At 34.1% G+C, this 24,097-nt stretch overlaps 1 protein-coding gene across 1 annotated transcript in view; it reads right to left on the minus strand.

Annotated features, from left to right (window-relative positions):
• The window catches only part of mgat5 (alpha-1,6-mannosylglycoprotein 6-beta-N-acetylglucosaminyltransferase), a 97,037-nt gene that overhangs the window by 51,491 nt on the left and 21,449 nt on the right, over positions 1-24,097 (minus strand). The window contains exon 3 of the mRNA XM_051094355.1: positions 19,433-19,600. Within this exon, the coding sequence (XP_050950312.1) occupies positions 19,433-19,600 (168 nt within the window). The remainder of the gene's footprint in view (positions 1-19,432; positions 19,601-24,097) is intronic.

The raw sequence follows: 24,097 nt of genomic DNA on the forward strand, positions 1-24,097 counted from the left end.
TGACGTTTGTATAAGTTTGTAGACCTTAGGCTTATATTATCCACAATCCCTTCAGCGCTACGAAAGTTTACAATGTATTTGTGCGAAAACTCTACTGGTAAAAAACATGGCAGGAATTCGATGGATTTTTAAAGTGTGTATAAGTTTGCGTACTTTAGGGTAATATTACCCACAATCCCTTTGGCGTTACTAAAGTGGACTAGTTTACAATGTTTTTAGTGTGACTTGTTCAAGAACATGCCAGGAATCTGATGGATTTTTGATGTGTATAAGTTTGTGTACTTTAGGCTAAAATTACCCACAATCCCTTTAGCGCTATGAAAGTTGAAAGTATGCAATGTTTTTTGTGTTTTTGGATTTTTGAAGTGTTCATAAGTTTGTGTACTTTGGGGTAATATTACCCACAATCCCTCTGGCGCTACTAAAGTGGACTAGTTTATGAAGTTTTTAGCATGATTTTTGAAGTGTGCATACATTTCTGTATTTTAAGCTAATATTACCCACAATTCCCTCAGCACTATGGAAGTTTGCGACATTTTTTAGGGAGGGAATTTTTTTCTATTAAAGAAACACGTCAGGAATCCGATCTTCTGACGCTAGGGTTGGGTACCGAACTTGGTACTTTTAAGCGCACCGACCAAATTGTTAATATTACCCACAATTACTCACAACCTTTAGCGCTACGAAACTCCGCAATGTTTTTTGTGGGAAAACTCTACTCATAAAAAAAATGTGGCACGAATTCAACGGATTTTTTGAAGTGTGCATAAGTTTGTGTACTTTAGGGTAATATTACCCACAATCCCATTGGCGCTACTAAAGTGGACTAGTTTATGAAGTTTTTAGCATGATTTTTGAAGTGTGCATACATTTCTGTATTTTAAGCTAATATTACCCACAATTCCCTCAGCACTATGGAAGTTTGCAACATTTTTTAGGGAGGGAATTTTTTTCTATTAAAGAAACACGTCAGGAATCCGATCTTCTGACGCTAGGGTTGGGTACCGAACTTGGTACTTTTTAAAGGCACCGACCAAATTGTTAATATTACCCACAATTACTCACAACCTTTAGCGCTACGAAACTTTGCAATGTTTTTTGTGGGGAAACTCTACTCATAAAAAAACGTGGCAGGAATTCGATGGATTTTTAAAGTGTGCATAAGTTTGTGTACTTCAGGATAATATTACCCACAATCCCTTTGGCGCTACTAAAGTGGACTAGTTTGTGAAGTTTTTAGCGTGACCTGTTCAAGAAAGTGTGTATACGTTTTTAAACTTAGTGGAACTAAAGTTTGCAATGTTTTTTGAGAGGAAACTCTTCTGCCAACATGATCGGCTGATAAAGACTGACATCAAGATAAAGCAGTAGCTCAGTATTTTCTTCTTTCATGCACTTCACTGATCTTGCTCCTTACTGTCACTTACAAAAACCACGATTAGCTGAGATGAAGAGAGAAAGAGAACGATTTCGAATCTGCATGTGGCACTACGCAGAGTGGAAAAAACAGCTGTGCTTGACACAGCCTCAACATACACTCTCGTAAACACACAAACTCATAAACACACACACAGATGGGCGTTTGCCGTCAGACACTCCTCCAGGCTAAACAGCGCGAGACCCCGAACGACAAACAACAGTCATCAAGCAGACAATGAGTGGGTCTTTCACGAGAAAACGGCAAGAAATGGAGGAGCGGGAAAGGAAAAGCACTCAGGAGAGCTGTCTCTCTTTCTTTCTCTCTGCTGCGCTTCAGTGAGACACATTTCCCTCCGAGCAGCGTGTGTTTGCCTCTCTCATGCCAGAAAACACACACTAGGGCACTTCTATGGCTAGTATGGAGGAGTGTGAGAGTACAGTGCTGTGTGTGTTTAATCTCCGTTCTAAATGATTTGAGGCCGTTCAGTCTTTCTGCCAAGCTGGAAAAGCTGGAAGGGTTTTGCTGAAGCTTTCAAATGGATGTGACTCACATTTACATTTAAATGTGGACAGATTAGAGATGATTACTGTTAATAAAAAGGTTAATTTCATGAAAGCAGAGAGTGAGAAAGAGCAAGGGAGTTTTTCCATTACAATTAAAAAGGAAAATTAAACAAACTGTCATTACTGCTATGGCATAAAATAAACGTTTATTGTATAATCCATCTACATTTCACTTTTTAATTACACTTTGAATGAAAACTTTTTTCATTAAAATATATTTTTCTTTTATTATTTTTTTCAAAGTTAGCATAAATTAAATCTATCTATCTAATATAATCAAAGAATACAATTTTTACTAACATACTAACTAACTACTAACTAACATACAATAAAAAAATATATAAATACTTCTTGCATTACATAGGCATGTGATGTTTTGCATTATGGTATTTTGAATTTGGTTGCAAAAAAAGGCATGATTTTTTGTTTTAAAAAAAGTGGTAATCAAAATAGGCTTAATTTTCTTTAGGTAAAAAAAATAAATAAATAAAATAAAGGTTGCAAAAAACGGTAATCAAAATAGGTTTAATTCTCTTTGGAAAAACTAAATAAATAAAAAATAAAACAAAAATCAAAACAAAACAAAATAAAATAAAATAAAAATAATATAAAAATAAAAATAAAATAAAATAAAGGTTGCAAAAAAGTGGTAATCAAAATAGGCTTAATTTTCTTTAGGTAAAATAAAATAAAATAAAATAATAAATAAAATAAAATAAAATAAAATAATGGTTGCAAAAAAAGTGGTAATTTTCTTTAGGTAAAACTAAAGTAAAGTAAAATAAAATAAAATAAAATAAAATAAAATAAAATAAAATAATGGTTGCAAAAAACTGGTAATCAAAATAGGCTTAATTTTCTTTAGGTAAAACTAAACTTAACTAAACTAAACTAAACTAAACTAAAATAAAACAATGGTTGCAAAAAAACTGGTAATCAAAATAGGCTTAATTTATTTAGGTAAAAATAAAATAAAAAATAAATCATTTATTAAATAAAAAATTTATAAAACGTATTAATAAAAAAAAAAAAAAAAAAAAAAAAAGGTATGTTATTGGGTAGAACTGCAAATTCAAAAAGTGAGCTCAGCAATGCTGTGCGGTGATCTGGAACGGCCATTTCAAGCAACACATCCCAAAAATACATGAGCTGAAACAGTTCTGGAGAGAAATGGGCCAAAATAACTTCACGACGCTGCTGTAGGTCTGATATGCAGCTACAGAAAGCATTTGGTTGAAGGTTCTAGCATTTCAGAAGGCTCCAAAAGTCTTAATTTTTTACATTTCAATGCCTAAATGAATGTTTTACATAAGAATTACTAAAAAATGTAGAATTAATTTAACATTTTGAGCCCTTAATTAAGTTCCTCTCTGTGCTGACCATCTTCTTTGAACCAGATCATCGTCCCACAAGAGAACAATCCAACACAATGAGCCTTTCAGTAGCCAGCGCTGATAACTATCACATTTCTGACTACGCAAGAGCCGAAAAGGCTAACAATGTGACTGACAGACAAGCACTTACACTCTAACAGAGACAAAAAAAAGACGTGTGCTCTCTCATCAGCAACATACTGCTTCATGACACAGCACAAAAGCAACAAACCCAACGCATGAAACTCAAAACCAGTCCGTTCACATGTTAAACTACTTATGCTTGAGTTACACCTGCTGATAGCGCAACATTTCAGACTCGCCCATCTCTCGGCACATGCCACTGTCTACCGGGACTACACACACACAGACTGAAAAAAATTGTATCCAAAATGAGGAACCAAAAACAACAAAAAAAAAAACAATTGTTGCATGATCCATTAACTGACTACTGTAAACATCCTAAATGTTATTTCTGCTTCATTTTATAATTTTTTGCGTAACTTTTTGTTAAGTTATGTTGCAAACAAAATAGGAAGTCTCCATCGTGAGAGTCTTGCATGGTTGGTGAGATGAGCTATTGCATTCTGCTAGTTGTGGTTAGTGTAACTGGCTCAGCCTGTTCCCTAAAACTTGAGAGCCACATCCGCCTTGGATGCTTAAATGTGACTGCAGGGACCCTCCACACCCAACCACAAATCTCTAGAGACCTCCAGCTTTGCAAAACAGGTGATAAACATCCAGAATTGGGAAATCATGAGCAAATGCGTGAGCTTGTGCTCTGTGTTCATTAACAACCCAAAGGAAATTTTCATCCGGAAATATTTTTATCAGGACCAAATAATCTGAAGAGGTTTCGCAACAAAATCAAATCACACTTATTATTCAGATAACAAGTTCCAGATGACAAGTCAATGGAAAATAGGAATGCTGAATACTTAAAATAATCACTTTTATGAAGTAATGGATGATATATGTCTGTACTATATCGGTTAAAATTTTTTTTTTTTTTTTATTGTATCAGTTGACATTGGTTGAGTTGTGTTGTGCTTTTTAGTTTATAATATACACTACCGTTCAAAAGTTTGGGGTCAGTAAGACTTGTAATAGTCTTTAAAGAAGTCTCTTCTGCTCATCAAGGCTGCATTTATTTGATTAAAAATATAGAAAAAAACAGTAATATTGCAAAATGTTTTTACAATATAAAATAATGTTTTTTATTTTAACATACTTTAAAATAGAATTTATTCCTGTGATGAAAAGCTGAATTTTTATCAGCTGTTACTCCAGTCTTAAGTGTCACATGATCCTTCAGAAATCATTCTAATATGCGGATTTATTATTAGAATGATCAGTGTTGGATAATATCAACAGTTGTGCTGCCAAATATTTTTTGGAACCTGTGATTTTTTCAGGATTCTTTCATGAATAACAAGTTTAAAAAGTACAGTGTTTATTCAAAATATAAATATTCTATAACAATGTAAATTATTTATTATTAACTTTTAAGAAACTTTTAATTATTAACTTAATACATCCTTGGTGAATAAAAGTATTAATTTCTTTAAAAAAAAAAGAAAAAAAAAGAAACAATAAAAATGTACTGACCCCAAACTTTTGAACGGTAGTGTATATTAGTTTATAATATTTAATTTTTATTAATTCAGTCAAAAATCGCGACTCTTAATCGTCCGTAAACTCTTATCGTCCATTTATCGCTAATAAAATGAAAAAAAAAAAAACATCAGCCAGAATATCGGTGCAACCCCTAAGCGGGTTAAATAAGGTAAGCAGAAAACCAAACTAGCCTTTTGGTTACAAGTTACCTGGAGAAATCGCCAAAACTTGTACAAAACTCGCAACTTTAAAGTTACGTTGATCATTTGTATGTAAAAATTATACGTTTGACCACTAATAAAAGTAGCAGGACATTGTTTACAAAAAAGCCACACAAATTTAAGAATCATTCATGTATTTCAAAGAAACAGGACAAATTAAATTGAACAATCGTAACTTTTTTTATCGTCCATTTATTGCTGATAACATGAAAATAATTATCGACCAGAATTTTAATCTAAGTGGGTTAAATAAGATAAACAGAAAACCCACTAGCTTTTTGGTTACACGTTATCTGAATAAATTGCAAAAACTTGTAAAAAGTTTGAAGTTACGTTTATCGCTAATACCATGAAAATAATTATCGGCCAGAATTTTAATATCGGCACAACCCCTAAGTGGGTTAAAGATAAATAGAAAACCAAACTAGCTTTTAGATTACACGTTGTCTGAAGAAATTGCCAAAACTTGTACAAAACTCGCAACCTTGAAGTTGCGTTAATCGTCTTTATGTAAAAATAAGTTTGACCACTTAAAAAAGTAGCAGGACATTGTTTACAAAAACACCACACAACTTTAAGAATCATTCACGTATTTCAAAGAAACAGGACAAATTCAGTTTAATAATCATAACTTTTTTTATTGTACATTTATCGCTAATAACATGAAAATAATCATCAGAATTTTAATATCGGCACAACCCCTAAGTGGGTTAAATAAGATAAACAGAAAACCAAACTAGCTTTTTTCGTTACACGTTATCTGAAGAAATTGCCAAAACTCGTAGAAAACTTGCAACTTTGAAGTTACGTTGATCGTTTTTACGTTAAAAAAAATTCATAAGTTTGACCACTAAGAAAAGTAGCATGACATTTACAAAAAAGCCACACAACTTTAAGAATCATTCATGCATAAAAAAAAAAGGACAAATTCAATTTAACAATCGTAACTTTTATTATCATCCATTCATCGCCAATAACATTACAATAATTATTGTCCAGAACGCGCAAACTTGAAAGTAAGCTGATCGTTTTTACGTAAAAAACTTTAGTTTGCATCACTACGAAAGGCAGTAGGACATAGTTTACAAGAAGCCAATTAAGCAATCAAGATTTCATGCACGTCTATCAAACAAACGGTGCAGGATGAATTCAATTCAATTATTTTTTCCAGCTGATGAACAAAAAAAAAAAAAAGAAAACACTGACAGCCAATCAGAATCCACCTTATTTTAAAGAGCAGCTAATGTCATAACTGCACATTTATAATAAACAAAACCTAAGTGGGTGTGAATGCTACTATAGTTAGCATTCTTGATGTGAACAGGCCTCAACTGTAACTTTAACCCTATGTTTTTTTAAGCCAGCAAGGATGAACGCTGTCTTTGTGCTATTGTTCTTAGCCTACGAGTGTTTAGCTTATTAATTACATGTTGGCCTTGCGTCCACCAGCGGCATCTACAAGCACAATGAAGCATGCCATTCTGTTTGCTAACAGTGGGTATCTCTGTCTGTGTCTCTCGCTCTCCCTCTCTCTCCAAGGATTCTAGGCTCTAGTCAAGAGCCAGAAGCGTAGAGCGTGCCAGCGGCGTCATTTCAGCACTGTCCAGAGAGACGGTAACAGACACCGCTGGCGCAAACACACACACATAGACACACAAGCCACGGGCCGCACGAACACCTGGGCTCTCTTCGCTGCTGGCACGCGGAGCCGATAACCTCTGAGAAAGAGAGAAAGCTGAGGTGAAACGTGCTATGTTTGGATAGATAACATCGGCGGGCGACGCTTCAACGGTTTTAATCGGGTGAATCCGCAGACGCAGACGTGAGATAATGTCAATCCAGGTCTGATGTTATCCTAAGTGCGAAGATAATCGGAATAATTTACCAAAGGACCAAACATTAGCATACCACGCATGTTGTGTCATTTTTGAGGGAGCACTAGCATCACTAAACTGTTTTTCCAAACAAATGTTCCAAAACATTCCCACAATTTTCTGGATATTTAGGCCTGAAACTCAAGACATTGGTTAACAGTGTTGCTAGGTCAGTTTTTGTGCAACGTCATTTATCTCTCAGTGTTTACGATTAGCTCGCTAACAGTTGGTTATGCTTATTTGAATGTTATGACTAAAAATATATATATAATAATTTAATGCACTTTACCTTTTTGTTTGCTTTAATCTTTGTCCAAGTATTTAAAACATTAGCAACGTGTTTAGAAAAATACAACAAACCTCTTCAATGTACCTAGCCGACATGTTACTTAGACAGATCTTCGTACAAAGTAGTCTGCAAAACTCACAACCTTGAAATTAAGCTGATCATTTTTACGTAAAAATCGTACGTTTGCATCACTAAGAAAAGTAGTAGGACATTGTTCACATCAAGTCACAACATTCATGTATTTCGAAGAAACGGGACAAATTCGGTTGAATACTTAAGAGTTAAAAATCGTAACTTTTAGTATTGTTAATTTAGCGCTAATACCACAAGAATAACCTACGGCCAGAATTTTAATATCAGTGCAACCTTCAAATGGTTTAAAAAAGATAAACAGAAAAGCAAACTAGACTTATAATGTAAAGAAATAGCCAAAGCTCGTACAAAACTCACAACCTTGAAGTTAAGCTGATCGATAACAAGTCAGACAATTTTTTAAAAATCGTAACATTTAGTATCGTCCATTTATCGCTCATAACATGAAAATGATAATCAGCCAGAACTTTAAGTATCGTTCATGTATTTCAATGAAACTGGAAAGAAATTGCCAAAATTTGTACAAAACTTGCATCCTTAAAGTTAAGTTGATCGCTTTTAAATAACGCTTAATGTACAAAAAACGTACAAAACCCACAACCTTAAAGTTAAGGTGATAATTTTTGTGTTTTTATTGTAAGTTTCATCACAAGGAGTGTAGTAGGACATTGTTTGCAACAAGTCACACAATTTGAGGAATCATTCATGTATTTCTATGAAACCGGGCAAATTCAATTAAACACTTACAAGTTAAAAATCGTAACTTTTAGTACTGTCTATAATTGCTTATGACATGAAAATAACAATCTGCCAGAATTTTAAGTATCGTTCATGTATTTCAATGAAACCGGAAAGAAATTGCCAAAACTTGTACAAAACCTGCAACCTTAAAGTTAATCGCTTTTACGTAGCGTTTAACGTACGTGGCTGAAAATAGATTAACAGAAAACGAAACGAGATTTTTGGTAACATGTTTTCTGAAGAAAGTGGCAAATCTCATACAAAACCCACAACCTTGAAGGTAAGGTGATCATTTTTACATTTTTATTGTAAGTTTTATCACAAGAAGAGTAGTAGGACATTGTTTCCAACAAGTCACACAATTTGAGGTATATCATTCATTTATTTCTATGAAACCAGACAAATTCAATCGAACACTTAGAGTCAAAAATCCTAATTTTTAGTATTGTCTATAATTGCTTATGGCATGAAAATAATAATCAGCCAGACTTTTAATATCGGTGCAACCCTCAGGTGGTTTAAAAAAAAAAAAAGATAAATAGAAAACAAAATTAGATTTCTGGTTAAGCACTACTTTAGTATTGTTAATTTAACGCTCATAACATGAAAATTATTGTCCAGAATTTTAATATCATTGCAACTCTCAAGTGGGTTATAAGTGAAAAACATCAAGCCAAACTAGATATTTGGCTACACATCATCTGAAGAAATTGCCAAAACTTGTATAAAACTCGCAACCTTAAAGTTAAGCTGATCGGCTTTACGTAAAAATCGTAAGTGTGCATCGCTAAGAAAAGTAGTAGGATATTGTTCAAAACATCACACAATTTGAGGAATCATTTAAAGATACGGGATAAATTCATTTGAACACTTAAAGAGTTAAAAATCATAACTTTTAGTATCGTTAATTTATTGCTCAAAACATGCAAATAATTATCTTTTATTTTAATCAGTGCAACCTTCAAGTGCTCAAACCAAACTAGATTTTTGGTTACACATTATCCGTAAAAAGCGGCAAAACTCATATAAAACCCACAACCTTAATGCTACGTTGATCATTTTTATGTACATTCGTAACTTTTAAGAAAATTAGAAGGACATCGTTCCGAATACTTCACAATTTAAAATATCATTCACATATTTCAACAAAACGAGTCAAATCGTAACTTTGAGAATCATCCATTTATTGTTCATAACGTTATAATTATTATTAATAATTATCCCCCAGAATTTTAATATCAGTGCAACACTCAAGTTGTTTAAAATAAATAAATAGAAAACAAAACTAGATTTTTGCTACACATCATCTCATGAATTTGCAAAAAAACGTACAAAACTCACAACCTTGAACTTTTTTTAAGCAAAAATCTTAAGTTTAATCACTAAGAAAAGTAGTAGGACATTGTTTACAAGTCAAACAATTAGAGAAATCCTTCAAGTATTTCAAAGAGACAAAAATTAAAAAAAACACTAAGAGTTAAAAATCTTAACTTTTAGTATTGTTAATTTATCTCTAATACTACAAGAATAACCAATGAACAGACTTTTAATATCAATGCAACTCCCAAGTGGTTAAAAATAGATAAAAAAAAATAAATAAATAAATAAACTAGATATTTGGTTACACATTATCTAAAGAAAGTGGTAAAACTGGCAACCTTTGAAGTTACGTTGATCTTTTTATGTACATTCGTAAGCTTGCTTTAATAAGAAAAGTAGTAGGACATTGTTCAGTTTGTCGTGACTAACATCAATATGTGTTTACAAAAAACATCTAAGCTATCAGGCTGCTGGAACTTTGAAGTTATTTGCTTCCAAAACAACTTAAAAAATAAACTCAGTCTCTTAGATCTTTTAATAAACAGTTTGGGGCCAATCAAAGAAACAAATTCAATCGTTTATAGGTTGTCAACTAAGAGAAACAACTATCAATCTGCAACAAAGAGACATATGCTGATACTGCTGAGAAAAAAACAAAAACAAAGTTTAAGGTTAACCGCAGGTGACCTACAAACAAAAAGCCCTTCAATTTCTTCGAAATACTCGTTTCTTCAAACATCAAATGCACCCACTGAGAGGAACTCTGCAAGAACGAGCAGAAGGAGAATGTTCTCTGATGTGGGCGCAAGAGTTCACACGTACACTCGCCGGTTTACAGTTCCAACACGAAGACCACAATGAGTCTTTGTGCGGCCCTCTCAGACGGTATTACTTAGATTTGTCATCATGTTGATGGACTATAAAGAGTCTTTGATAGCTCTGAGAAGCAGGACTTTTCTTTCTTTTCTTCGCTAGCTGCTAGGCCCACTCTGTCATTTGTCAGGGAATAATAGCGCTTTGGAGAGCCCGGGACCGTGTGTACAGATTCAAACTGCTGTCATCATGAACTATGACTTGCATCTAAAAATGTTGGTTTGAGTTCTTAAAGACATCGACGGCATGTCAACCGTGTCGTGTTGTCATAAAGGATAAGTCTGTTAAGCAAACAGAAACCTAAAATGACATTTTAACACTTTGCTAACACACTGCAAAACTCAGCACTATAAAATTAACATTTTTGAAGTGGTTTTAGCACATTGTAATGTGGTTGTTAACGGTCCAGTTGGTTTTAACGTGTTAAGCAGTTGCTAGCATTTTATGGCTTATTTTAATGTTGATTTGCTGAAGTTAGCATGTTTTTAAGGGTTAACCGGATGCTAAAGGTTTTCCAGGTGGTTTTAATGTGTTTAGTGGTCGCTAGCATCTTCTGGCTTACTTTAACATGCTAATTTGCAGGTGCTAGCATGTTCCTAATGGTTTTAATGCATTGTTAAGTGGCTGCCAAAAGTTTTCCAGGTGTTAAGCACTTGCTAGCAACTGGCTTATTTTAACATGTTAGTTTGTAGGTGCTATCGTGTTCTTGATGGTTTTAGCATGTCGTTAAGTGGTTGCTGAAGGTTTTCTGGGGTGGTTAAACATGTTAAACAGTTGCTAGCATCTTCTGGCTTATTTTGACATGTTGGTTTGCTGGTGCTAGCATGTTTTTAATGGTTTTAGCGCATTGCTAAGTGGTTCCTAGAGGTTTTCCATGTGGTTTTATTATGTTAAATGGTTGCTAGCATCTTTTGGCTTATTTTACCATGTTGATTTGCAAGTGCTAGCATGTTCTTAATGGTTTTGGCCCATCATTAAGTGGCTGCTTAAGGTTTTCCAGGTGGTTTTAACATGCTAAGTGGTTGCTAGCATCTTCTGGCATATTTTAACATGCTAATTTGCAGGTGCTAGCATGTTCATGATGGTTTTAGCCCATCATTAAGTGGTTGCTAAAGGTTTTCCAGGTTTAAACATGCTAAGTGGTTGCTAGCTTATTTCAGGGCTCTCAAGTTTTAGAAAAAGTTTGGAGTGAGATTATATCTGTTAGGAGAGGGGCCCCTCGGCCCCACGCAATTCTCTCCAGTTTTTGCTAGAAGTTAAATTTTATCTATTGGTCATAATTGACCAGCACAAAATAGAAACTATAACAACTGGTAAGTTTGATTGATCAAATTCATAAAAAATACAATAAATTTCAAAAATACAAATGTATCAAAAATCAAAGGAAATTTGACCCCAAATGAGCCAATAAACAGCAGTGCTCAAAGTACATACTGTAGGCCTACACATACAGTATTGCAGAACTTGCCCTGAGCATGTGTCAAGCTGTGTGTGTGTGTGAGAGAGAGAAAGCACATATTTCAGCTTATGAATGGCATTTTGTTTTGCGAGTGTTTGTTGCACATATTGATGCCTTGATGACAGTGGAAGGGGCTCAAACTTAACTAGTAACTAGTTACATGCAATGGAATTACATCATTTAATTACAAAATAATTGTAACTAATCGGTTACAGTTGCTGAGAAACAATGTATAGTTAAATTGCAGTTACTTATGAAAATCACAAAGGGGTTACATCTGAATATTTTCACACAGATTTGATTATTTAGATAATTTCTTTCCCAAATTGCATTGACTGCTCTAAAATATGAGACAAAATGTTTCAGAAGTTTAGGACACAAAATAGGACACATGCTTATTCAATAACTGATTTATTTACATATTTGGGTTTATGCATATGCTTTATTTTTTACGATTAACTGCAAGGATCTGATTATAAAAATGGTATCCTAGCTACTAAACTATATCTTGATTTTAAATCTGTATTTAACCTAACCTAGGTGCTAAAGTCTGATTTTGTGGTGGTTGCACTTTAAAATTAAATTATTATTATAATCTTAAGTCAAGTGATGAAGGTAAGTCTGACAGTAATCAGTGTTGAGTGCTACTGTAAAGTTAAGGTTAACCCTGCATGCTTTAAAACTTTCAAAAGGGTTAACAGTTGAAAACATTAGTTAGAAATTTAGAAAAGTAATCAGTTTGGATAATTTTTATCAGATTTACCAATTATCTAGTCCTTTCCTTAGTTTCCAGTAGCCAAAACTTGTTAGAAAACAAGTTACAAAAGCTGTTGGAGAGCTAATCATTTTGCATGAGTTTGGCTATATTCCCCAACATCAGCTCTCACTATATTTGATCACAGGCAAGTGATTTCGTCCAGGAATCGTAAAATGAAGGGGGAAAAAAACAGAAGAATGGGTTACCTACTGCATTTATTTTGTTAGTTTTTAGTAAATACAAATGGCAACGTCCGGTCCGTGTGTGCCATGTTGCCGAGTGACGAACGTGACTGAAGCGGTATCACGTAATTTACCCGAAAACAATCAGTTCTAATTTCTGATATTTGCTGGTAGGTGGCATTTAACTGTCAAGACAGCTATGAACTCCCCCTGCAAGCCTGCGCCTCGTCCATTAACAGTATATAGCGGGACAAGTTATCCCTTTCTTTTTAGCGTGAGAAATACAAGGTGTGGCGTGAGAGCGTGTGAACTGGTTGAAATGCGCGTGTGAATGCGTGAGAATTGAGAGCCCTGCTTATTTTAACATGTTGATTTGGAAGTGCTAGCATGTTCTTAATGGTTTTAGCCCATCATTCAAGCCCATAAAGTGGTTGCTTAAGGTTTTCCAGGTGGTTAAACATGTTAAACACTTGCTAGCATCTTCTGGCTTATTTTGACATGTTGGTTTGCTGGTGCTAGCATGTTTTTAATGGTTTTAGCGCACTGTTAAACAATGCTTAAGGTTTTCCATGTGGTTTTATTATGTTAAATGGTTGCTAGCATCTTCTGGCTTATTTTAACATGCTAATTTGCAGTTGCTAGCATGTTCATGATGGTTTTAGTACATTGTAAAGCGGCTGCTAAAGGCTGTTCAAGTTGTTTTAACGTGTTAAACCGTTGCTAGCATCTTCTGGCTTATTTTAACATGTTGATTCGCAGGTGCTAGCATGTTATTGATGGTTTGTACAACACATTAAGCAGTTTCTAAAGATTTGTGGTTTTAAATTGTTAAGCAGATGCTAGCATCTACTGTGGTTGCTAACAAGTCAAAAAAGTAGCTATTTATGGCTAATATATTGTCTGCTAGCAAACATTTACAAAAAAATACATACAATTAAATACTTTGTGTTTGTTCACATCTAACCACAAATATGACAGTGTAATTTCTGCATCTTTTTTATATTCTGAATTTATTATTTTCAGTTTTTGTATTCATTTTAAGGCTTTAGTAATTTTGTTGTTTTGTCATTTTTATTATTCTTGTTAATGTGTATTTATTTTTTTATTTTTTTACCTTTTGACTTGTCAAGCAACAATGGCATAAAGAGCTAAATTATTCATGCTTTGCAAACCAAGTTAGCATTGACAGGACAGTAAGTGTTACATAATCTAATTTCATAATAAGACATCATATTCTTCACATCCTGTAATTTTAACGTGCCTTTGCTACTTAATGCATCTTATAAAGCAATTTTGAGATACAATTTGAGGCTTGAGATATAAACAAAAGATCGTCACCAGAACTGTCTTCACAGTGGGTCTGTCAAAAAAGCAGTTGGAGAGAGAGAGGGTTAGCGATATCCAGCCGCTGTCAAGCCCCACATGACTCAACGGGGGTTTGGCCTATATTAAGCACAGTGAGTCAGAGACGATGATCACATCCGCACACACATCAAGTCAAGCGACAGAGAAATCACACACACACAACCATTACAGATAAGCACTGTAGATGAACCATGTTACAGTGAAGGCATCTTATCATGTAATACCATGGTATTTTAGTAGAAGCATGGAACTGAATGATGGAACTGAATAGTGTTTTATTCCAGTAAACACATCCAAAAACACAATGTTACTGTGTTACATGTTTAAAACCATGATATCATAATAGTACACGTACAAGAAAGCATGGTATTACTGTGGTCAATATTTAATGCCAGGGCATTATAATTGGAAATGTACCAAAAAACATGGAATTACTATGGTAAATGCATAAAAGCATAATTACACTGTACAAGAAAACATGGTATTACCATGGTAAATATTTAAGGCCGTGGTATTGCAACTGTACATTGACAAAAAACATGGTATTACTGTAATAAATTCATAGAAGCATAAAATTCCATTGTACATATACAAAAATTACAGTTATAGAAGAAAACATGGTATTACTGTGAAAAATGGCCAAAACCATGGTATTTTAATTGTAAGTGTACAAGACAATACGGTATTACTGTGGTAAATACCCAAACCGGGATTTGTATAACTCTACATATATTACTGTGGTAAATACCTAAACTAGGGTTTGTATAACTGCACATGCACAAAAAAAACATGGTATTACTGTGGTAAAAGTCTAAAAACGTAGCTTTACCATTGCATATATCCAAATATCCATGGTGTTACTCTGGTAACATTTCCAAAACCACTGTGTTACAGTTGCTTCCAAAAATCATTGTATTACTGTGGTAAATGTACAAAACCATCGTATTACAAGTGTAAGTGTACAAGACAATATGGTATTACTGTGGTAAATGTACATAGTATTACCATTGCATATATCCAAAAACTATGGTTTTACTCTGGTAACAATTCCAAAACCACTGTAGTACAACTGTACAAGTCCAAAAACCATGGTATTACTGTGGTAAATATCCAAAACCATGGTGTTATAATTGTATGTATACAAAACAATTTAGTATTACTGTGGTAAATATTAAAAGCAAGGTTTGTATAACTGTATATGTCCAAAAACCCCATGGTATTACTGTGGTAAATGTCTAAAACCACAGTACTACCACTGCATATATCCAAACATTCATGATGTTACTCTAGTAACATTTCCAAAACCACTGTACATACCCAAAAGCTATGGTATTACTGTGGTAAATGTCCAAAACCTAGGGTTGGGTATCGTTTGGGGTTTTTTCGATACCGGTGCCAAATCGATACTTTCAAAACAGTACCGGTGCCAAAACGATGCCTGAACCGATACTTTCAAAAAAGCCACAAAGTGGTGGATGACACAAGAATATATATCTTTTTGGACAAAAAAGTTCTTTAAATTAGTTTAATTAGTTTAGTTTAAATTACTTTAAATTAAGTAGTACTATACATTATTAAGTCAATGCAAAACGCAAAAACAATAAAACCTAAGCCACCTAACCCAACAGCTTAAAATTTCAGCAATTCTTTTGCAGAAATGTGACTATATGTGATGAGATCTTGGAAAACCCGTCGGATGTCGCGGTGGGACGTTTTCAGGAAATTCGTTTTTCATTAAATTATTATTCTATAACATCTTGTCTATCATCTCTGAAAATATCTCTTCGAAATTCACTTGTTTAGTGCAGAAAAACAGACATTTATTGCAGCAAGCAGAAATGACTGTCTTTCTCCTATGTTAAGAACACGCTGTGGAGGTGCTTTCCCTTAACACAGTTAAGGGAAGTTAACCTATCAAAATAACAGTTAACCTATCAAAATAAACCACGTAACATATTTAGTAAAGGCGTATCAGTTCACATTCTCCACCAGTCGTGTGTAAAGTACGGCAAGCAAAGTTATTTATTTATTTATTTATTTATTTATTTATTTTAATATGGTGAGATGGCGGAGCACTACAACGCCGTCTCAAGTACTGCAGCTGCTCACTTAACCGATCTTACTCGTCTCAATCTGCTCAGTTTTGGTGATGTCAGTGCCCTAAATGATGTTACGGGCTATTTCACATCCAGAGATGAAGGATCGGATGATGAAGTTACTAAAGAGGAGTCGTCCGATGACCGTCTGTTTTATCACAGTGTGCGAACAGTTGCGCTGCGCTCGCTTTTACTACAAGGTAGGCTGCATTTACTAAACATAAAATGGGTGTAATGATGCAGTAGCGCTCCTAACTTGACAGACAGCTCTCGTTAAACCCGTAAAGTGAAAGTGAAAGCCGTCTCACTTTAAAGCCGTTTTTCTCAAAATCCCATTCCTGAAAAGCATCGCTATCAGCCAGCCTAAGATACCCATAACGTAGGTTATGTAAAAAAAAAAAAAAGTTTTGGAAAGGGGCCTGAACTCAGCTTTCATATGGTGTCAAAACCTAAAAAAGGTAAAATTTTACCATGTGTTGAGTTTTCCTAGATCGCATCACATATCTGCCGTCTCTGGCAAAATACGACACCTCTCCAGCTGATGTCTGCAAACTGTCAAACACAGTTTGACAGTTTTTGGCATTTTAAGTTAGACGCGTTTAATGTAGCTAAGCTAACAGCAAACCACATGCTGCAGTCAGAGCAAGTGTAACGATAGTTGCAACATTCACGCGCTTCTCGGATGGTCTCATTTCCAGACGATTTGTGCTTTTAATTCGAAATGTGAAAGTGGATAGTAACTACAAATATGTCTTGGATTTCTATCATCAAAGCTTTCCGACGTTCACGTGAGTTTTCTCATTCAGTAAATAAATTTTCTGATCATTCTGAAACCCCATGAGTGCAGTATTTAAATTTAACTAGCGATCATGCATGTTGATGAATCAATGCTTCTACATCCGTGTCATAGCACCAGAAGACAAATATTTCAATCGACAGTTCAGGCATTTAAGTGGCACCGAAACGAGGCACCGAAATTCGCGTTCTGATTCGGTCTGGTACATACCGGTCACATGGGTACCGGTGCCGTATTGGCACCAGGTTTCGGTACCCAACCCTACCAAAACCATGGTATTATAACTGTAAGCATACAAGACAATATGGTATTACTGTGGTTAAATGTCTAAAAACATAGTATTACCATTGCATATCAAAACAACATCACTGTAAAAAATAAAAAAACACAATTTGTTGAGTCATCTTAAAATAATTTGTTACCCTGCTGCCTTAAAATTTTAGGTTGATTCAACTCAAAAATCTAAGTTGTCACTTAGTATAATTTAACATTTCAAGTTGAATAAACTTGAAGTTGACTGAACTTAAAATTTTAAGGCAGCCAGGTTACATATTATTTTAAGCTGACTCAACAAATTGTTTTTTACAGTGATGGCATTACTCTGGTAAATCTCCAAAACCATGGTATTATAATTGTACGTGTACAAGACAGTATGGTATTACTGTGGTAAATGTCAAAAAACATAGTTTTACCATTGCATAGATTCAAAAGCCATGGTTTTACTCTGGTAACATTTCCAAAACCACTGTACATATCCAAAAAGCATGGTATTACTGTGGTAAATGTCCAAAACCATGGTATTATAATTGTAAGTGTACAAGACAATATGGTATTACTGCGGTAAATACCAAACCAGGGTTTGTAAAACGGCACAGGTACAAGAAAACATGGTATTACTGTGGTAAATGTCTAAAAACATAGTATTACCATTGCATATATTCAAAAACCATGGTATTACTCTTGGTAAATGTCCAAAACCATGGTATTCTAACAGTACATGTACAAGAAAACATGGTATTACTCTGGTAAATGTCTAAATCCATGGTATTCTAACTGTAAGTGTACAAGACAATATGGTATTACTGTGGTAAATGTCTAAATGTTTAGTAAAAACATTGTATTACCATTGCATATATCAAAAACCCATGGCATTACTCTGGTAAATGTCCAAAACCATGGTATTATAATTGTATGTGTACAAGACAATATGGTATTATGGTGGTAAACATCCAAACCAGGGTTTCTATAACTTTACTTTTATGAGAAAATATGGTTTTACTCTGGTAACATTTCCAAAACCACCATATTACAACTGTACATGTCCAAAAACCATGGTATTACTGTGGTAAATGTCCAAAACCATGTTATTATAATTGTATATGTACAAAAAAACACATTATTACGTTGGTAAATGACCAAAACCATTGTATATATCCAAAAATCATGTCAAAAAATCAAATGTCCTAAAATCATGGTGTTTTTTGGCTACAGCAGTAAGCACAGTTCAAATACGGTGTTTACAGGGTGAAATTACACAATATAGTGAAATCTACCATCGCTGACAATGACCAATCTGCCAAAACAGTTAAAAACCTGGTTAATATTCATGTTCAAAAACGTGGTATTACTGTCCAGTAACATTATTACTGATGGTAACATGGTACTTTGATAAATCCCATTGTACTGAATGATAGAGAATACCACTGTTTTACCATGGAAGATGTCCAACCATAATATTACATAAAATTCAGTCATCTGGTCAACAAAACAGTCTCCCATATGGCACTGTGCCTACACTCACACATGCGCTTAGAGTTTAGCATCAAACTTCAATGCTGCCAAGTCAAACTTTGCTTTAGTGACCAATTCAAGCTACATTAACCCTCGGTTTCATCACTATGACCTGAAACAACAGTACATTAGCAAATGAATAAACACAGATGTAGCAAAAATCAACCAGCGGAGAACCTTGCATGATCCTAAAGAAAACCACTTCTGGGTTCTTCTTTCCATGAACAAATCAAACAAAAATCAAACCGTATTTGTCAATAAATATCCCATTTGGCTACAAAGCCACCACCCATAACGTAACCAAGTCCTGCTTTCTATCAAATACTCGGCGAAACTACAAACAGTTCGTTTTCTCCCACGGTCGTTAATCATCTTGGAGCTGAAGGAAAATCAATGGGATGCAATAAAGAAGCCAGGAACTGTGAAAGAAAACCATGTAAGTGTGTGTGTGATGCATAAGAGAGTGTGGGCCGTGATGTGTAAAGAGTGCTGTGTTTACTCGGAGGTCTGTGGAGGACCGTGGACTTTGGAAATGGTCAAGGAGAAACAGAATGGCTCACTAGAAAGATTATCAAAAAAAATATGAGAAAGAGCATTTGTACCTGCCACGTTGACTTTCTCTGGGTTGACGGGGTTCGGTCCAGGAGTCCCGGTTCCGTTGGTGAGGTTGGTACTGGTGCCGTTGTACATGATATTGTCCACTTTATTCTCCAGCTTTGATAATCTCTGCATTATATTATCCAGAAGAACAGCTAGAGTCTTCTTCAGATCTGCACAATAGAATATGATATACATATGATTAGCTAGACCATTTCAATAAAGCAGAGAAATGTATATATTCAACACAAGAAAATTTTCTGCAAATACAAATATGTAACTTGTACGAAAAATAAAAAAACAATTTACTACAAAATTATTTTTTATATTGTATAAAAGATAATTTTATAAAGTACATTTTGTGTATATATTATTTCCGAACTTCCCTAAATCAAACTAAAAGTTCATAATTTTAATTAATCTATTAAAAAAGAAAAACAAACTATATAATATTTTATATAATATAGACAACATAAATTGTAAATATATTTAATTTATTTGTGAAACATCCTTGTATGAAATTCAAATTTTACACAAGAAAATTTTCTAAAAATACAAATATGTAACTTGTATGAAAAATAAAACAATAATTTACAACAAAATTGTTTATATTGTATACAATTTATTTACAAACTTTCTTGAATCTAAATACTACTTTAAAAAAAGAAAAACAAACGATATATAATACACAAAACATAAATTGTATATATATTTCTTATTAATTTGTACAAAATTCTTGTATGAAACTCAAACTACAATTTTTTTTTTATATTGTATAAAAAATCATTTTATAAAATACATTTTGTGTATATATTATTTCCAAACCTTCTTGAATCTAACTGAAAGCTCTGAATTATTTAATCATTAAATATTACAATAAATACTACTTTTAAAAAAGAAAAACAAACTATATAAAACGTTATATAATATACTCAACATAAATTGTATATATATTTATTTTATTCAAATAAAATAAATATATAATATATATAAATTCAAATTTCTCACAAGACAATTTTCCACAAATATGTAACATGTATATATGTAAAATAAAACAAAAAACAATAATTCACTACAAAATTATTTTTTTTAGATTTTTATAAAAGACAATAATTTTATAAAATACAATTGGTGTATATTTATTTCCAAACTTTCTTAAATCTGACTGAAAGTTCAGAATTATTTATTCATTAAATACGATAAATACCACTTTTAAAAAAGAAAAACAAACTATATAATATTTAATATAATATAGACAACATAAAACGTAAATATATTTATTTTATTTATTTGTAGAAAATTGTATGAAATTCAAATTTCACACAAAATTTTCTAAATAAAATGTGACGTGTATATACGAAAAATAATTTTATAAAACACACTTTTATTTCCAAAATTTCTTGAATCTAACCAAAAGATCAGTATTATGTAATTATTAAATAATACAATAATTGCTACTTTCAAAAAAGAATAAATAATAGTTGTCTATAAACAACTTTAGTGACAAATTCACATAATACATAAAGTTGTTTTGAATCTGAATAAAATTTCACACAAGATTTTCTACACAAAAATATGAAACTTTAACGCTAGTACATTTAGTTTGAATATTATATATGAATATATATTCGGTGCCCATTTAGATGTTCAATCCGCACACACTCAACCGAATGAGGCCAACACACTTCCAGCATTTCAAACAGGCTTTAATGTGACTCCATCTGAAACACAAGCTTCCTGCAGGAGTAAAGCAGCATCCATATGCTCAATAACTCAATAATCAAGAGCTTCATCTTGATAACACACTGTAAAAGATGACTTTGCTCCAATGCAGAACGAGACGGAGAGGACGAGTGGGGTCTGTACTGATCCAAATGTAATCATGACCCGTACAGATACACAATAAGCAAAACAAACCATATGGAATAAACAATAACAATACGGAAGGATGAATAAGTTTCATTATTTAATTACAAATCACTTCTGGGTGACAACAATTACTGTCATTAACTACTTACTGTACATGCTGTACAATTCATCCAGACTACTTCGACCGCGAACAAACATGTTGTTAAACTTGTTTCCAGTCACACACTTTAAGATGTCTTGAAGTACTAGTTTCTGTTTCTCACTTACATCTCATAAAAGGATAAAGGACAGAACAGAAATGTACTTCTCATGATGCATGACTAGTGAAGACTGGCCCAATTTCCCCATTCAATCAAATCCCAAACGATCCCATCCCATTATTTCTTGCTAAATATTCTTTTTCAAGCAGAAATATGTCTCATTAGGAAATTAAACTTGGACATTTTGTGACTTTCTCTCTGGCTCAAAAAAATAGTGCAAATCCAGTCGGATTTTCCCTGACAGATGGAGACAAGAGAGTATAATCCATATTTCTATGTCATCGAGTGCCATGGCTCACAATGATGAGGACGTCATGACATCATGATCACTAAATCCCTCAGAGACCAGCAGTAAAGCCTTTGGGACAGGCCACATTCGTGCGTTTTTTTTAATCTTATTTGTCAGTCCAAGAAGCTTCAAGACAACTGTGTGGAACAAGTTTTTAGGAATCTTTATTAGGTATTCTTATCGACATTATGAGATCGTGATGGAAAACAAGAATTTTCTCATTGTTTTAAAAGATAACAGTCCAAAATACGATAACCAATAAAGCCGATAATCAGTTTGACATTCTTTTTTTTAAACTATAGTGGCTTCTTGCAAAACCACTCAACAACAATATTCACAGGTGAAGTAACTTGAATCTTAAACTGTTTGGATAATTTTTCATTCAAATTCGTTCTAATGGTTTGTGCACACCAAATGCGAAGTGAATATTCTTACCACGTTATCACTCTAGATTCCTTGTGAGATATTTTTCGTGTCACTTGCACAAATAAAATCATCACATAATGCTGTCCTCAATTTTCTAATACAGCCAGACATGTTAAACTGAACACGTCAGTTCTTCGTTGACTGGCTTGCGCAACAATGCGCCATGCAAATTTTCCGCTCAAGTTGAAATTTTTCGCAATTGAGGCATATATTGGGTGTTCGCAGCAATCGCTTCACCTAATTCATGCCATTTGTGTCGCCCGGTGCAGTTTTGTGTGTATTTGCGTCTTTGTATTGACTTTGCATGTAATCTGCTCAAGTGAATATTAAATTCGCTTTTGGTTTGTGCACACCAAACCTGAAGCGAATATTCTCATCACGTTATCGAAGAATTGCGCAATGCTTTCCTCCATTTTCTGATACAAGCGGAAATGCCAAAACGTGCGTGTTAATAAGCTCTTTGCTGATTGGCTTGCACTGCAACGCACCATGCACATTTTCCATTCGAGTTGAAATTTTCAACTTGCTCAAAAGACACAATTTAGACGTATATATTGTGCGTTCATGGCAAACACATCACCCGGTTCATGGCGCCCGTCACAAATTCGTCTCTATTCGTGTCCTCGCATTGACTTTGTATGTAATCTACTTGTGCAAATAATTAAATTCGTTTTTGGTGTGTGCGTCATGCGAATTTTCCGTTCAGACTGAAATTTTTCTACTTGCGCAGAAAATGCAATTGAGGCATATATTGTGTGTTCGCGCAATTTTGTCGCTCAATTCGTGCTATTCATGTCGCCCAGTGCGAATTTGAGTCTATTCACGTCTTTGCATTGACTTGGTATGTAATCTACTCACGCAAATAATTAAATTCACTTTTGGTGTATGCACACCAAACACGAAGCGAATATTCTCACTGCATTATTGAACTCATGGGATGTTTTTTGCGTGATTTGCACAAATAAATTACATAATGCTTTCCTCCATTTTTTGATACAAATGGACCGGACATGTCAAACTGGATGTGTCAATAAGTTCTTTGCTGATTAGCTTGCACAACAACGCGTCATGCGAATTTTACATGCAAAGACGTGATTGAGGAATATATTGCCTGTTCGCAGCAACTGCTTCCCCCAATTCGTGCCATTTGTGTCGCCTGGTGCCAAAGCAAATATTCTCATTGTGTTATCATTCATGATTGTTCATGGGATGCTTTTCGTGTCATTTGCACAAATAAAATCATTGCATAACGCTTTCCTCCATTTTTGATACAACTGGACGTGTCAATAAGTTCTTCACAGATTGGCTTGCGCGACAATGCGTCATGCAAATTTTTCACTCGAATTGAAATTTGTCAACTTGCGTGGAAGATGCGACTGAGGCACTATTGCTGGTTCGCAGCAATCGTTTCACCGAACTCGTGCCATTTGTGTCGCCCGGTGTGATTTCGTGTGTATTTGCATCTTTGTATTGACTATGCATGTATTCTGCTCAAGTGAATAATTAAATTCGCTTTTGGTTTGTGCACACCAAACCCGAAGTGAATATTCTCATCACGTTATCACTCTAGATCACTTGCGGGACATTTTTTCTCACTTGTGCAAGAAGAATTGCGTAATGCTTTCTTCCATTTTCTGCGCAGCAACACGCCATGCAAATTTTCCGTTCAAGCTGAAATTTTCAACTTGCGCAAAAGACACAATTTAGACGTATATATTGTGCGTTCACGGCAAACACATCACCTGATTTGTACCGCCCGGCACAAATTCATGTTTATTCGCGTTTTTGCATTGACTTTTCTGCTCGAGATGAATTTTTTAACTAGC

Source organism: Labeo rohita, chromosome 22 (assembly GCF_022985175.1).
Source record: "Labeo rohita strain BAU-BD-2019 chromosome 22, IGBB_LRoh.1.0, whole genome shotgun sequence".
Taxonomy (NCBI): Eukaryota; Metazoa; Chordata; class Actinopteri; order Cypriniformes; family Cyprinidae; genus Labeo; species Labeo rohita.